At 35.8% G+C, this 14141-nt stretch overlaps 1 protein-coding gene across 1 annotated transcript in view; it reads left to right on the forward strand.

Moving 5' to 3' along the window:
• Window positions 1-10671, forward strand: part of LOC104909328 (collagen alpha-1(XXI) chain-like) — a 49237-nt gene extending 38566 nt beyond the window's left edge. The window contains exons 8-14 of the mRNA XM_010707825.3: window positions 26-70; window positions 2084-2116; window positions 6226-6372; window positions 6471-6525; window positions 6835-7035; window positions 8462-8539; window positions 9262-10671. Coding sequence (XP_010706127.2) covers window positions 26-70; window positions 2084-2116; window positions 6226-6372; window positions 6471-6525; window positions 6835-7035; window positions 8462-8539; window positions 9262-9449 — 747 coding nt within the window. The 3' untranslated portion in view covers window positions 9450-10671. The remainder of the gene's footprint in view (window positions 1-25; window positions 71-2083; window positions 2117-6225; window positions 6373-6470; window positions 6526-6834; window positions 7036-8461; window positions 8540-9261) is intronic.
• Window positions 10672-14141: the final 3470 nt, after the last annotated feature.

The following is a 14141-nucleotide window of genomic DNA, read 5'->3' on the forward strand; positions in this document are numbered from 1 at the left end:
CTAAGTAAACATTTATTTTCTGCAGGGACAAAAAGGAGAAAAAGGAAGACAAGGAAATCCAGGCTTACAGGTACTGTTAAAATGATGATCCTAGTTCAAGAGAGCCATGATTCATATTTATTTCTAAAGATTATTTCCATCAGAATGGGTAGGCAGTTCTTTTTATCAGGTGAAATATATTTATGTATAACATGAGTATGTAGATATATAAATTACTTCTTAAACAACTTTTGTAATTTAAATATAACAAATACAACACGTGTAGAGAAGATTGAGCCATACCCTTCTTTGCTGTGCACAGTGGAATGGCAGGAAAAAATGGACACAAATTGGAATGCAGGAAATTCCAACTTGAAACACAGGATAAACATGTTGCTGTGAAGGTGGTCAGACACTGGAGCAGGCTGCTTACAAAGGGTCTAGCAACAGCTGGCTGAACATGGCCTGGATAGAATCACTCTGAAAATTAGGTTGAACCCTGGAGGTCCCTTCTAGCCCACATGTTTCTGTGGTTCAGAATATATCTTGAGAAACAGACTGGAAGTCCATACCCTTGCATTATTTTATGAAAGCCTTCGTTATGGAAAATTTTTGTGACATGGTTAGAAATAGCAAAAAACAGATAAAAGCACAAAGCAGTCTTTGTGAAAAGTCAGGCATCTCTTGAGAGAGTGATTTTAAGATATTGTGTATACCATGCTAAACTTTCATGTAGTTTATTAACACTGATAGTATACAGGGAGTCATTATTGACATCTTCTGTGCACATAAATTACAGATGTTTCCTGTTTCAGCTGCAAATCAGTGAGATCCAGTTATTTCTCTTTCTTTTAATTCTGGGCCAGTGTATTCTGATTGTGTCATAGTTGGCTATCTTGTTGTACCACAGAAAATAACTGTTAATATTTATAAATACTTGCTAACTACATAATGTATGTCATGTCTAAACAGAAAAGTATTTGTTAGGGGTACGTATCTAAAACTAGACTTGGAAGGAAGTTACAGTTGTTTTTTTCAGAATTATGACATTGATACAGCTGGCTGTCTAGCCAGAAAGATTTGATTCCAGCTGAACATGGGCAGGAGGTCTAGAGTGTGTGTTAGCCTGGTTTTATCACTCTCAGGGGTATGCAGCTTGACAGGAATCTTGCAGTGAAGCTGAGTAGAAATTTTTTAAGGAGAAATAGTTTGAACTAAAAGACCAATGACTGCGTTTAGCTAAATTTGATGTCATACTCTGACATTTTATAAATTAAACTTTCTGGGTTGTCCCCTTGCAAATAATGGACACAATTCCCTAAGTTCATTATTTTAATCACCAGGTGAATCGTAAGAATTGTTTTTGTGTTTTCTTTCTTTTTTATTATTTTTTTTTTAAGCTGAAAAACTAATATGAGACAGATCTAAAATCATTTCCCATGCTTATTTAGTTTGGGCAGCAACCAAAAAATCAGTCATTCAAATACTCTGGTAGACAGTACTAGGTCCTTCCAAGGTTCCTAAAGCCCTCAAGGTTTCTCCGAGATACTGTACAGATTCCCTTGTTAACATGAGCCTGTCAGAAAAGTGAAAAAGCCTCTGCTAAGCTGCCAGCTTGCCATGGCATTTAATGATCAGTTTGGCAGAAATGACACCAGAGCCATTTGCCAACATGAAAAATCTGCTTTACAAACTCAGCTTGTATTTCAGATGGGCTGAGCTTGAGTTCTGTCCAGTAAGATAATATGAAACAGGTACAATCTGAAGTTTCCTTTTGCTAGACTGTAAATTTTATTTCTTTGGTCTTTCAAAGAGTGAATAGGTTTTTATCTAAATGCACTTGTTCTACTCTAATAAAATATACAATATGTAATATGTGTGATGTATTTCCCAGTTATCCTTTTTGAACATTATATTAAAGTTATTACTAAAATGTTATATAAAATTTGCATTTCTAAAATACAGAGATCTCAGAATCTTTAAATATTAACATTTGTGATTAATTATGGAAAACAAAGGAAAAAAAATATTTTTTATTCCAAGTAACTTGGCTCATCTTGTTTTTTTTTTGTTTGTTTGTTTGTTTTTAATATAATTCCTAAAGGGAACAGAAGGATTGAGGGGCGAACAAGGAGAGGTATGTATTTTGTAATGGCGAATACAATAGAACAGAATAATCCTATCTGCAAATTGTGATCTGTAAAATGTGTGTTTACAGTCTTGTTTTCATACTTACATAAGCAACAGAAGTGAAATTAATTAAAAAGTATCAGGAGAAGAGAAAGAAGCATTAGTTAAAAGAGACAGGTAGCATAATGGATATTTCACAAAATGCAAGATCTAAAAATGTTAAAGCCAAGTATAACTTTTAAGGGGATACAGATAATCAGAAAAGGAGCTGGTTGAAGGAGGCAAATAAACTGTCATTGAAAAGTAAAAAGTTACTTCATAAAAGAATACAGAATATTTGATTTAAACGGTCCTTCTTTTTCACTATCTTCACTTCAGCAGCAGCCAATACAGAAATATGGAACACAACACATAACAAAGCTCCTTCCTCTTGTACACTTTTACTGGTTTTGGCAGTCAGCAGTGGAGGGGCAGTAGAGATCCAAACTGTTGCATTTAATGTCAATTACAAATTTATCTAATTCCTTTAGACTGTGCGGATGCACTCACTTTGCCTTTAGCTTCCATAAAGGACTGTGGGAAGGACTTCCACAGCTGAGCTATTTATCTGTTCATTTTAAACTTGGCCACTAAGATTGCTTTGTGTGCCTCTCTTTCAGAAGTAATGGCATAGAAGACTGTACAAAGATATATTTTTAGAGGATTCTATCATTGAGACTGACTTAGAAAATGCAGGGCAGAATTATTTCTCCCAACTATAAAGTTTACACTGGAATAATTTCCACATCAGCCTGAAATCTGAGGGAGATAAAGGGAAGCACACTTGGACTTTCCTTGGTCTGCGAGAAGCTAAATTTGTTCTTCTCTGGAATGTTTTAAAGTCCTGTCTCTTTTCCTGTGGTTAACTAATGCAGATATATTCATGGTCAGACCTTTTAACTGTTTGTTTTAGACGATGCATAAAATATTGGTGTACGAAAGATTAACTTTGTTAGTTATATTTGATTCATTCCAGCATTCAGTGAAATGAGTATTTAATTCCCCATTCTGCTTCAACTTTACCTACAGATGTCTTTGTCCAACACCTTTTCGTTAAGAAGTGTTGCATATCAATAGCTGGACATGCTCTTTAGAAACTCACAAGCATTTAAACTTTAGAATTGTCCTATATGCTGCTGTAGTTCTATGAAATTCTTAAAAATTACAGTTTGGCTTATAGGCATTTTACTAAATTGTAGCCAAAACTGCTAAGATATTACTTGTGAACCATTGAGGTAGCTTCTTTATATGTTTTAAATCATGGTATTTTTGTCTAAAATGTCAGTATTATCTTTACTATGCGTTATGATATAATGATGTAACTATGTTTACTTATCAGTAAATTGGTTTATTTTCTGCTTTAAAAACTATATTGCCATTTGTCACAGTCTGACTTCTTAATAGAGAAGTTTCTTCAGGCTGTAATTCTCAGCACTTGCTGAGCTGTTTTATTCTTATTGATTTTCTTTGCCAATAGCAAAGGTCAGCAAACAAGGCCACACACAGGATGCAGCTTAGCATACGAGACCATGATATACTGCAGAAAATGTTCCCTCAGCAGTTTCATTTGCTTTTTGGCAAACTCTGCAGGCTCTTGTGCTGAGGTTCTAGTGTTTTGCCTTTTGTTTTGATTTGGTTTTTGTTAAATACTGGCTTCTTGACTGTGATGTTCTTCTACAATATATGCCATTTTCCCAATAGTTCACTGATTCTTAATGCTTTCTAACCCTTTTAACATTCAATTCAAATAAATCAACTTGCAAGTCAGATGTCATTATGTAAACATAGGCCATAGCTGTAAAAGTAATTAAACTGAAACAAATAATTTCTAGCTACATGAACAGCATTATCTTCAGATCTCAACATGTACAGCTTCTGGTGTGGCCATGGCAGCTTCTTTGTATGTTTATCCCAGAGATTTGCTGATCCTGTGGAGGTGTTGTTAAAATGACTCTTAAATATAAAACCATTTGCAATCAAGAAATAGAAATGGATAAATACAAATCTACATGGTGTAACTAAGAATATTTAGTCTCTATGGCTATGTCACAGGATTATGATATGGATTACTGATAGCGAAAATCATAACACCATGACAGGCTACAGTGTTCCACTTGACAGTAGCAAGACAGTAAAGTACAGCTAAACCTTGGACAAAGTAAGTTCTGAATTAGGGCACAACTTCTTTAATGGGGAGAGTATATGGACTGCTGTTCAATTCACATTTGGCATCTTACTCGTGGAACTTCTTTTCTGCCATCTCTTAGGCATTTTATCAACATGTGTCACCTTTTATCTTGAGAGGAAAAAATGCCTGACTTCTTGTAGTACCTTTTTTTTTTGTTTGTTTTGTTTTTTGTGGGTCTTGTCAGGCAAATGGAAGCAAAAAAAGATCCAACCCCCCAAAACCACAAAAAGAACTTTTAAAGTCTTTTGGGATGCATAGACAGCCAGTCACTTAGGTATGTTTTTATGTGGTGGCTTTTCAGAGTAGGGTTGCACTGCCCTTCTGCCTTCAAATTTTATTTACAGCAGAACTAAATGACATAATGGAAGAGCTCAGTTAACCTGAACAGGCTGTGATCCCTTTTGTGATGCCAGGTATGCAATTCTGAGTGTTTTCTCTTTCAGTGACCTTGTTTTCCTCATTTCAGTATTAGTAACCATGTCTGAGATATAAGCCAGCTAAATGTAGCAGGGTGAAAAATCCTGATAGTTAGCTCGCTGTGTATGAAATGTGTACTACTCTGTAGTAATTTATCCGGAGAGCTCTGGGCACTGTTACAAATTCAGACCTAGCCAGAATGTTTTGAGTGAGCTATATATTTTTCTGATGTAAAGTGTTTTGATAAGTACTACCTGGAAGGACTTGAAGTAATATAAATAGCATAATATAAAAATCAGTGCAAGTCTATGAAGACTACATGCCTGTGCTTCTTAAACTTGCATTGTTTGCTCCATTAAGGTTTGTTTGTCATACATTGTGATTCTGTTGCCTTATTTCCTTAATTCCATCTAAAATCATTGGAAATTGACAAAGAAAATTTTTAAGCTACTGACAACACTGTGTAGAAGCTGCAAAACACAGAAGGAGAAAACTCATCAGGGAATAAAGACAGTATACTAACTTTAATCTTGGACATGTACCAAAATACATTCTAATGGAATATTTTTGGCTCCAGCACAGGGAAGGACTTCCACAGGAGCTTTTGCAGTAGGCAACCCCATACATAGAACAACCATTGCTTTGAAGAAGATAGATCCAGTACTAATTTAAACTTTCCTGGTGAAGCAAATGGACTGCAGTTGCTATCAATCTTACATAGAATAAATGAACTAAAAAAAGTTAAATACCAGAAACCCTAAATGAAATCAGAATCATTTTTCCTTTCACTTATAAACAAAAGTCATAGAGTAAAAGTCTTGATTGTTTTAGTAAATTGGAAGCATGCCAAGAACTTCTGTGGTCCAGAATTTCACTTGTAATTTTTCCAGCCTTTTAAGTTAATAAATATTTTCTTCCATATGTTAGTGAGGAATTTGTTTTATATTAATTAGTAAAGCAAATGGGTTTGTTTATGATTTGTTTAAGATTTTCTAAAGGGGAGCTGTAAGAAAGAAGGGGACAGACTCTTTGGGAACGCTTTCTTGTGGTGGGAAATGGCTTCAAACTAAAAGGAAGAGGGAAGATTTAGACTGGATATAAGGAAAAAAGTTTTTACAAGAAGATTTGTCTGGCACTGGAACAGGTGGTGCAGAGAAGAAGTGGATACTCCGTCCTTGAAGAGATTCAAGGTGAAGCTGGACAGGGCTCTAAGTGACTTAATCAAGCCATAGATGTTCCTGTTCATTGCAGGGGAGTTGGACCAGTGACCTTTAAGGGTCTCTTCCAACTCAAATGCTTCTATAATTCAATTCTAATATGGAAATTTAGGTACTTTGTAAATTTTCGTGACAACTTAAAATGAAGATTGTCATTGAAACTTTTCTTAGAATATATTTGTGGTGCTACAGAGCTTCCATGTAAAGATACAGCATGTAAAGATACAATTTGCTTTTCACTGGTTTCTGTTTCAGAAAGGTGAGAAGGGAGACCCAGGCATTCGAGGCATCAATGGACAGAAGGGAGAATCCGGTATCCAGGGTCTGGTTGGACCTCCTGGTGTCAGAGGTCAGCCTGGAGACAGAGGGCCCCCAGGACCACCTGGATCGGATGGAAAACCTGTATGCATAGGACCTAACAGTGGTCATTTTGGGTGCTTTAAAACTCCCAACAAATGCGGGCTTTCTGTTTTTATAACTTTTCTCTGTTTTCAATTTAGGCACGAGAATTTTCAGAAGAATTTATTCGACAGGTCTGTTCGGATGTACTGAGAAGTAAGTTTGAAAGACTCTTTACACTCTTTACTGTTCTTTCCATGTTTGAAGTGTTGAAGAAATTTCCCTGTAACTATACAGATGCTTCTTTTTTTTGAAAACAATGCCTATACTTTGATCTGATTTATCACAGATTTTCATAGAAGAACACTTCCACATCTCCATCAGGTGCTAAAAGCACTTTTGTTTCCTGAAGATACCATGCTGTCTAAAGAAAGGAAGCTGGTTTTATTTTAATGAAGAGGTAGAAATTTTTTTGTATTTTACAGTTAAAACACTCATGCACTTTTTTTGGTTTAATTCTGCCAGCCCAGTTACCTGTGATCCTTCAGAGTGGAAGGCTACAAAACTGCAACCACTGTCAGTCCCAAAGCACTTCCCCAGGACTTCCAGGACCACCAGGTCCAAGAGGCCCTGAAGGTCCAAGAGGGTTTCCTGGTTTGCCAGGGAATGATGGTGTTCCAGGTCTGACTGGCATCCCAGGTCGCCCTGGGGCTCGTGGGACAAGAGGTACTGTGTGCATATGGTTTCTATGCCTTTGTTTTCTGCTTGCAGTTTTGGATGGGACTGTTGAAGAGTGAAGGAGTAAAGGAATAGCTGAGTTTGTACTGCAAAGTATTAATGGGAGTATGGTGCAAAGGTTTCTCTGCTCTTGAAGTATGTATATCAGAAGAAGACAAAATACCAGAATGCACAAGATAACTAGTATTCAGTTCTACTGTACTTAAATTTTGATCTTTTTAGAGTGATCTTTCATGTAGATATTTTTTAACTCCATTTAGTTTTTTTTTATTTTAATTTTCCGATCAGGTATGTTTAGATGTGGGTTTTGGTATATTTTCGTATTTGTTTTCTTCCAAACTTCCTTGTTTATGATATTTTAAAAACTTGTTATAATCACTGGTCATTTACTGTCTATAAATTCACTGTTATTTACCTGCTACCTGCAGGCTGTTCTTTGGCATATAATACATTTATAACCCTCTGACTTCCTTGGTTTTTCTCCTTTTTCCTTTTTATCTTGTAAGGATTTCTATTATTTTCTTTATACTTTTCTTAAAGATTCTGAAGTCTTTTTAATAATACTAAAGGAGCTAATGCTTTTAGGTGTCTCAGCCATACAAGCATTCCATCTGATTTCTGTAGTGCTTTTTGTGAGCTTAAATATGTACATCTAGTCTGGAAACGAAATCCATTTGTAACTGCAGCAACTCTGTTTCTTATTGCATCAAAATAATCAGGAAAGTTAAATTACTATGTAGTAATGTGCTTGACAGGTTGACAGGAAAATGGTTGGTAAATATTTTTCTCTGTAACTTCTCAACTATGACCTGGTGCAATGATAATTTGTTGTGCTTTCATAATTTCATCTCCAAAAGGAGAATGTGCAGTTTTCCTCTGGAGCTGACATTGACTAACCATGCCAGCTATTTCACACGAGAAAAATCGGTATCCATTTCTCTGAAGCAATTGAATTCATTGGGTTGTGCTGCTATGAGAGAGTATATATTTTGCCCCTCTCAGAAAGTATATCTTTTTTGGAGACTTAATTTTGCTGTACATTGATTTCTGAGTAGTCAGGGGCTGTGGTGAACATCTTACACTCTCTTCATGCATCTTCATAAACACATTGCCAGTGAAAAAGCAATAACAGTTAACACTTTTCTTAATTCTTCATCATCTGCTCCCTCAACTCATAGTGGCCATCTGTTTATCAGGGGCTATGTTGGCTCTTAATTTAGTGGAGATAAGGATAATTAAGAATCTGGTTACACTGTGCAGGTTACAAGGAAATGCTTATTTTAGATCCCATGGTTTGCTTTTGAACAATTAGATATTTTCATTTAATAAGTATCATCAAATGTTGACTTTCTAATTGTTCTTATGAAGATCATTCTTAGTGTGCAAAGCTATAAATGTGTTTGCTAATCCACAGGATTGCCGGGGAAAAATGGTGCGAAAGGCAATCAAGGAATTGGGGTTCCTGGGATCCAAGGCCCACCAGGACCTCCAGGTGAGAGATGGTTTCTGTGGATTTAATGCATGCTATTAAATATTAAGAAATAGTTTATAACAAAATGTTTATGTAGTTGAGAAAAATGTGAATAGTTTTTATACATATTATTTACTATATATCTTTTGTGGCTAATGCCTATCTCTTGCACACCTTTTAGTTTGTCATAGGATTTATTTAATGTAAGACCAATCTTGTATAGGTTGGTACCTGAGATTCCCTTTTCTTGATGGACAGGTCACTGTATCAGACAGAAAACTGAGTCCTGATATAAATACGTGACTTGTAACCATTACTTAGTGAAGGAAATATTCTTCCTAACAGCATTGTTTTGATACAAAATGCAAAGCTGAGTGTTTGGAAGAGAGATTAGACCCTGATCCAGAGCTAGAAAAATGAATAAAATTCAGAGGACTTTGATTCATGCCCAGTGGTTCCAGATAATATGATGAAGTATAATTGTGCCAAAGCAGATTTTTATATTTCCTTCAGAAAGCTATTTTTACTACATGCCTTTTTTTCCCAAAGTCTTTGTAAGATAACAAGTTTGCTAGATACGCCTGTAAATAGTTTGTGACAAGTGTCTTTTTCCAGAAGTGAAGTTTTCTTTATCTTAATACTTCACCAAACAGCAGGGCTATTTTGGGTTCCTAATTGCTCTTGTTTCGATGTGAATAAAAATACTCTGTAATGCGTGTATTCCTTGCATGTGTGTCGCTAAGGTCCTGAAGGTCCCCCAGGTATGAGTAAGGAAGGACGCCCTGGAGAACGTGGGCAGCCTGGTAAAGATGGAGATCGTGGCAGTCCCGGAATGCCAGGACCAGTTGGACCCCCTGGAATCTGTGACCCATCACTGTGTTTTAGTGTCATTGTTGGAAGAGACCCATTTAGAAAGGGACCAAATTATTAATTTGTGATTTAATAATCTAGAGGAATAGGTATGGTGCTTGTCTTTAATGGTCTTTCAAGTCTCAGGAAGGTGACCAGCAATAATTCCATAAACAAGAACAGAAGTACCTCTGACATTATTAACACTATAAATAAGGTTCCCAAATGTTATACAGTCCTTTAAGAAAGGAAATCCAATATTTTTTTAATAACTTGCATCAATTGAAGTGTTTTTGAAAGAAATCATCAATTCTAATATAAATAAATATAACTATAATATTTGACATTTAGTATTTAAGTGTCCTGTCATATTCCTGCTGCCACTGAAGTCTTTTGCAGAAGTGCTGGAGACTCCACTGGCAGCAGGATTGGCCTGAAATGGTATAGGTCAGGTGTAAACTACTGTGAAATTTTTCACATGCAGCTGACATATACAGTATTTGATTTTGATAGAATGTGTTTGGTTTTGAGTTCATTTGTGTGTTAATCTCATTGGCTTGTGTACATTTCATAGCTCCAAGTGTTCTATGAGCAAAAACTTATATTGGATTTTTATAAATTAAGGGAAATATCTCTACTTGTTATAGAAGTAGTATCACCTAGTTTGCCACGCGGTTTCCTATTTAAAACCAAGGTGAAATGCAAGGTTAGACCTCCTACTGTTTCAAGAACAGCCAAGGTTTTATTTAAGGTGGTACTTTTGGCTACAAAAGGTCAAAAAGGTCTTATGTGGGTGATTCAGCTTACATGAAAAAAGTTGAATGTTGGTAATGTTGGCTTGTAGCTATAATTTGACAAAAAATAATTAATAAAAAAGTTTACACAAGCCCATTGTAACAGTTTTGCATTATGGATTAAGTTATGTAGCTATCGCTGTTGCCAAATTGAAGAAGTAGGTTTACAAGGAGAAAGGTCTAACTGCTGGCTAACTAACTGCAATGTTTGTTGCAATGTTTCCTTTTTCATTTTAAGCAAGGTTTGTGTAATTTTTCTTTGTATGCTTTGCTGATGAGGTGTATTGCTTGCTTTCACATAAACGGCAAATGCACAGTTCCTTGAGAATTTTAAATCCTTTTCTTAAATTAAGGCAGAGTCTTGTACTGAGCTTACCCAGTGCTTTATAAGTGGCTTTTTCTAATGTGTTGTTTTTCTGTTGTCCCACTATGAGATTGGTAATATGCTTGACATTCAAGGGAAAATAAAATTTTGTATAGAAACTTGTGGTGGTTTGATGAGCAATTGGAAGAGTTGCCTGTGTCCTGCATTGCGGAAAAGAGTGGTGTCTGTAATACAGGTAGGAATGCTTCCACCTGGCAGTTTTGCCTTTTTGTTTGGCGTCCTTCTATTTTCCCTGGATACAGTGCCGGCCCCAGGAGCAGTACCTCTTGCTGTGTGGTGCTCAGTGACTGCTGCCTGCTTAGAGCTACAGCCTTGTGACATGGTGTAGTAAGTAGCTTAGCCAAACCACATAGTGCAGTTCAAGCATTAGTGTCTCATCAGCCTAGTTTAGAAACCTACACAATAGTTCTTCAAAGATACCAACTTGAGAGAAAATTGATTTGCACAAAATTTGCTCCTTGAACAAGTATTCCTTGGTACCCACTGCTGGACTTTGCCCATGTGAAAAAGATTTGACTGAATTTTGGAGGACACAAATGCAGCTCTTCTTCACTTGCATTCAGTTTTCTTTTTGTTTATTTTTTGAGAGCTGGAAGCAAAGTAAATCATTGGGTCAGGAAGGAATCAGGACCCCAGTGTACTTTCAGAACCCTTCTGAGCTGTCCAGTTTGTGTGCAAATTTAAACCCATGTTTAAGTCACCTTTCTATAATAAGGTGCACAGTGTTGTGACCAATGAGCCATATCTTTTGGGAAGTTTCCTGGAGTCTGATGAACTTCTGACTACAGTGAATACAAGCAGAAAACCTGAATTTCTTACGTGTAGAAAATGCCAGTGTTCTTTCTGTTATAATGAAAAACGACACCTATGCATTCTTTCACCTACAAGAAACAGTGAAACTTTTGGAAATTTTGGGATATTTTGTATTTTCCCTCATTAATCCAATCAAACCATTTCTTTCTATATCTAAACATTTTGGATTTATGAGATGGTAGAAAAATTTTAGTGTAGTGCATTTGACCAGTAAAAATGTCTTGATATGTCGAGTCTCATTTTTGATGGCATAGGTTATGATTTCATGAGATTAAATTCACACATATATCACACTTTGATTTTAAAAGTAATTAGTGGTATTGTCACTTTCTTTGTCTTATCAGGGGTTTGCCTCCAAACTATTCTGGCTGAAGATCTTTCTGTACTTCCTAGTCTCTATCTGTTTATTAATATTTTATATACCTTTATTATTAATATATCTGTAATTTTGAGTAAGGAATGTCATTCATACTTCAGTGAGAATTATGAATGTAGTTCTGTTCAGATTACCATTTTATGAATTCTTAGGTAAGCTATACAATTGTCATGTAGATCTGTGTTTAAATGGTATTACCCAGATCTGTTAACCTCTTGTGGTTTTTTTTCTAGCAGATGAGCTAGATGAATAGGGTAATTCTTCCTGGAGGGGACCTCAGCTTAAAGTAACTGTGCTTATTAGTTCTTACATGTAAGAGCTTGTGCTTTGTAGCACTGCATTTCAGAGCTTTTTTACTGTTCTCATTCCAAGTTAAATCCTCCTGTGTTCTGATCTTCCTTTCTTTTGATCCTGTCTTCATTAGCATACTCCTACTTTTTATGAGAAGGAAAACAGCACTGTCAATCCAAAAACTAATTCTTGAAGCAATCCACTGTGTAGCTACCACAGTATTTCCCTTTGAATAGCTTCCATTTATCTTTTTTCCTTATTCATTTTTATTGCTTCTAATTGGAAGCCTATACCTTTTAATTTTTTTGTCTATACCAATAAAAGGGAAACTTTTACTTTTCCTCTACTCCTTTTGTTCTCATTCTCATTCATGAGCAATTCTTGTTCTGACCTAGAATATCTGTTCACAGCTGTGTAAAGAGTAGAATCTCAGCTAGTGCATGTCTTTTTTATATCTTTAAAGCAGACTGTCATTTAGAGTTACTTTCTTTCATGTAATAAGATACTCTATGAAAGATGGACTTACAGAACTTAGCGATTAAGAGGCTTCACTCAACATAAAAATAATTTTTAAAAGCCATCTTTAAACCCTTTGTTTCCAAAAGGGGGATATTTGAAACTGAACTCCTATCTGGCTTTGGCTTCAGTAATGCTGTATCTTTGGTATTTTGCTCTTTGAGCTTGCCAAGCCTGTCACATTTTTTCAGAAAGGTTTTGGTTTTATCAGCTAGAGGCAATGCTAACTATCCGTTGTGTTGAGGTACATGGTTTAGTGAGAACTATTGGTGATATGTGGACACTTGAACTGAATGATCTTGTAGGTCTTTTCCAACCTGTGATTCTGTCCAGCCTGTTCAGGTGCCTTTTTCAAAGCTAGTAACAATGCAGTTTACTTAAATGAAGACAGGCCTAGTTCTGTATGATCAAACGGCCAGAAGCTGCTAATATCTTGCATCCCAATGAGGTGCATAAATTACAGCCTAGGAGCATGATCTAGGCTATCATTTCTTTTACAAGATTTTATCAAGTTAGAACTTTGAAGATTTCATAATCCTTTAATTTTCTGGCTTTGTAGTGTTATAGAATAAAATGTTTGTGTGTTCATGGATTGATGGGATATTTTATCAGAGAATATAATTTTTTTTTAGTGTCTTCAATTAATCCTAAAATAAGAGGTTAAACCAATGATATAGATTCGGTAAGTAAAATATCAGATTAATGATCCACAGGAGAGACGCTCATATCCACTATATGTGCAAAGTACATGAGGTTCTTGCAGGTGTTCATCAGCAGTCAGAAACTGCAAATAGAAAACAATGACATTGAAAAAATGTTACTGTCTAACAACCAGAGATTGTCTGGAAACAGTTATGAGAAACTGTTAACTAGCATTATCTTTAAAATTGGATCTTGGGCTAAATTTTAAGTTGAGGGCAAGATGCAAGAAGAGTTTCCAGATTTCATTTAGTAACATCCTGCTTGCTCTTCAGTCCTGAGTTTAAAAATATAGTCCCAGGTTGATCTAATTCCTGTTGGTGTCAGTGTGGGAATTACAGTACAGTAATTTGGATATAATTTCAACTCACTGTATCTGTGTATGTAAAATGGACTTAATGTTTATCACTTTGCTACAGTTTTTATCCGCTATTACTTCTTAATTATCAAGGTAAGTGTCTCCACACAAAGATGCAGAATTGAAAATTATTAGTATGGGAACTGGATTTTTTAATGAAAGATTAGTGGTGTGTGGTGCTCAGAAATGTGCAGCTCTGAGAATCATAATCTTCTTGGGGAAGTTTGGAGTAAGCACATATGATATGTCTATATGTACATACACGTAAAGGTAAAAGACTAGATGTCACAGGTGGCTTCCACATTCATATTTACTTGGTGAGTGTGTATATATATATATATGCATCTGTATGCATGTAATGTATGTATGCTTTACATATGTAGATATGGTTCTCAGTTCCTCATTAAACTGAAAGATGTAGTCTTTGAATTAAAGAAGATGAAGTCTAGTCTGCTGTGGAAACTGAACTACTGCAGTGCTTCTGCTGCTTGAGAGACAAGGGGTTCTTGTCAGCTTTGGGTGTAGGCAGGTTTGGTTGGCCT

Source organism: Meleagris gallopavo, chromosome 2 (genome assembly GCF_000146605.3).
Source record: "Meleagris gallopavo isolate NT-WF06-2002-E0010 breed Aviagen turkey brand Nicholas breeding stock chromosome 2, Turkey_5.1, whole genome shotgun sequence".
Taxonomy (NCBI): domain Eukaryota; kingdom Metazoa; phylum Chordata; class Aves; order Galliformes; family Phasianidae; genus Meleagris; species Meleagris gallopavo.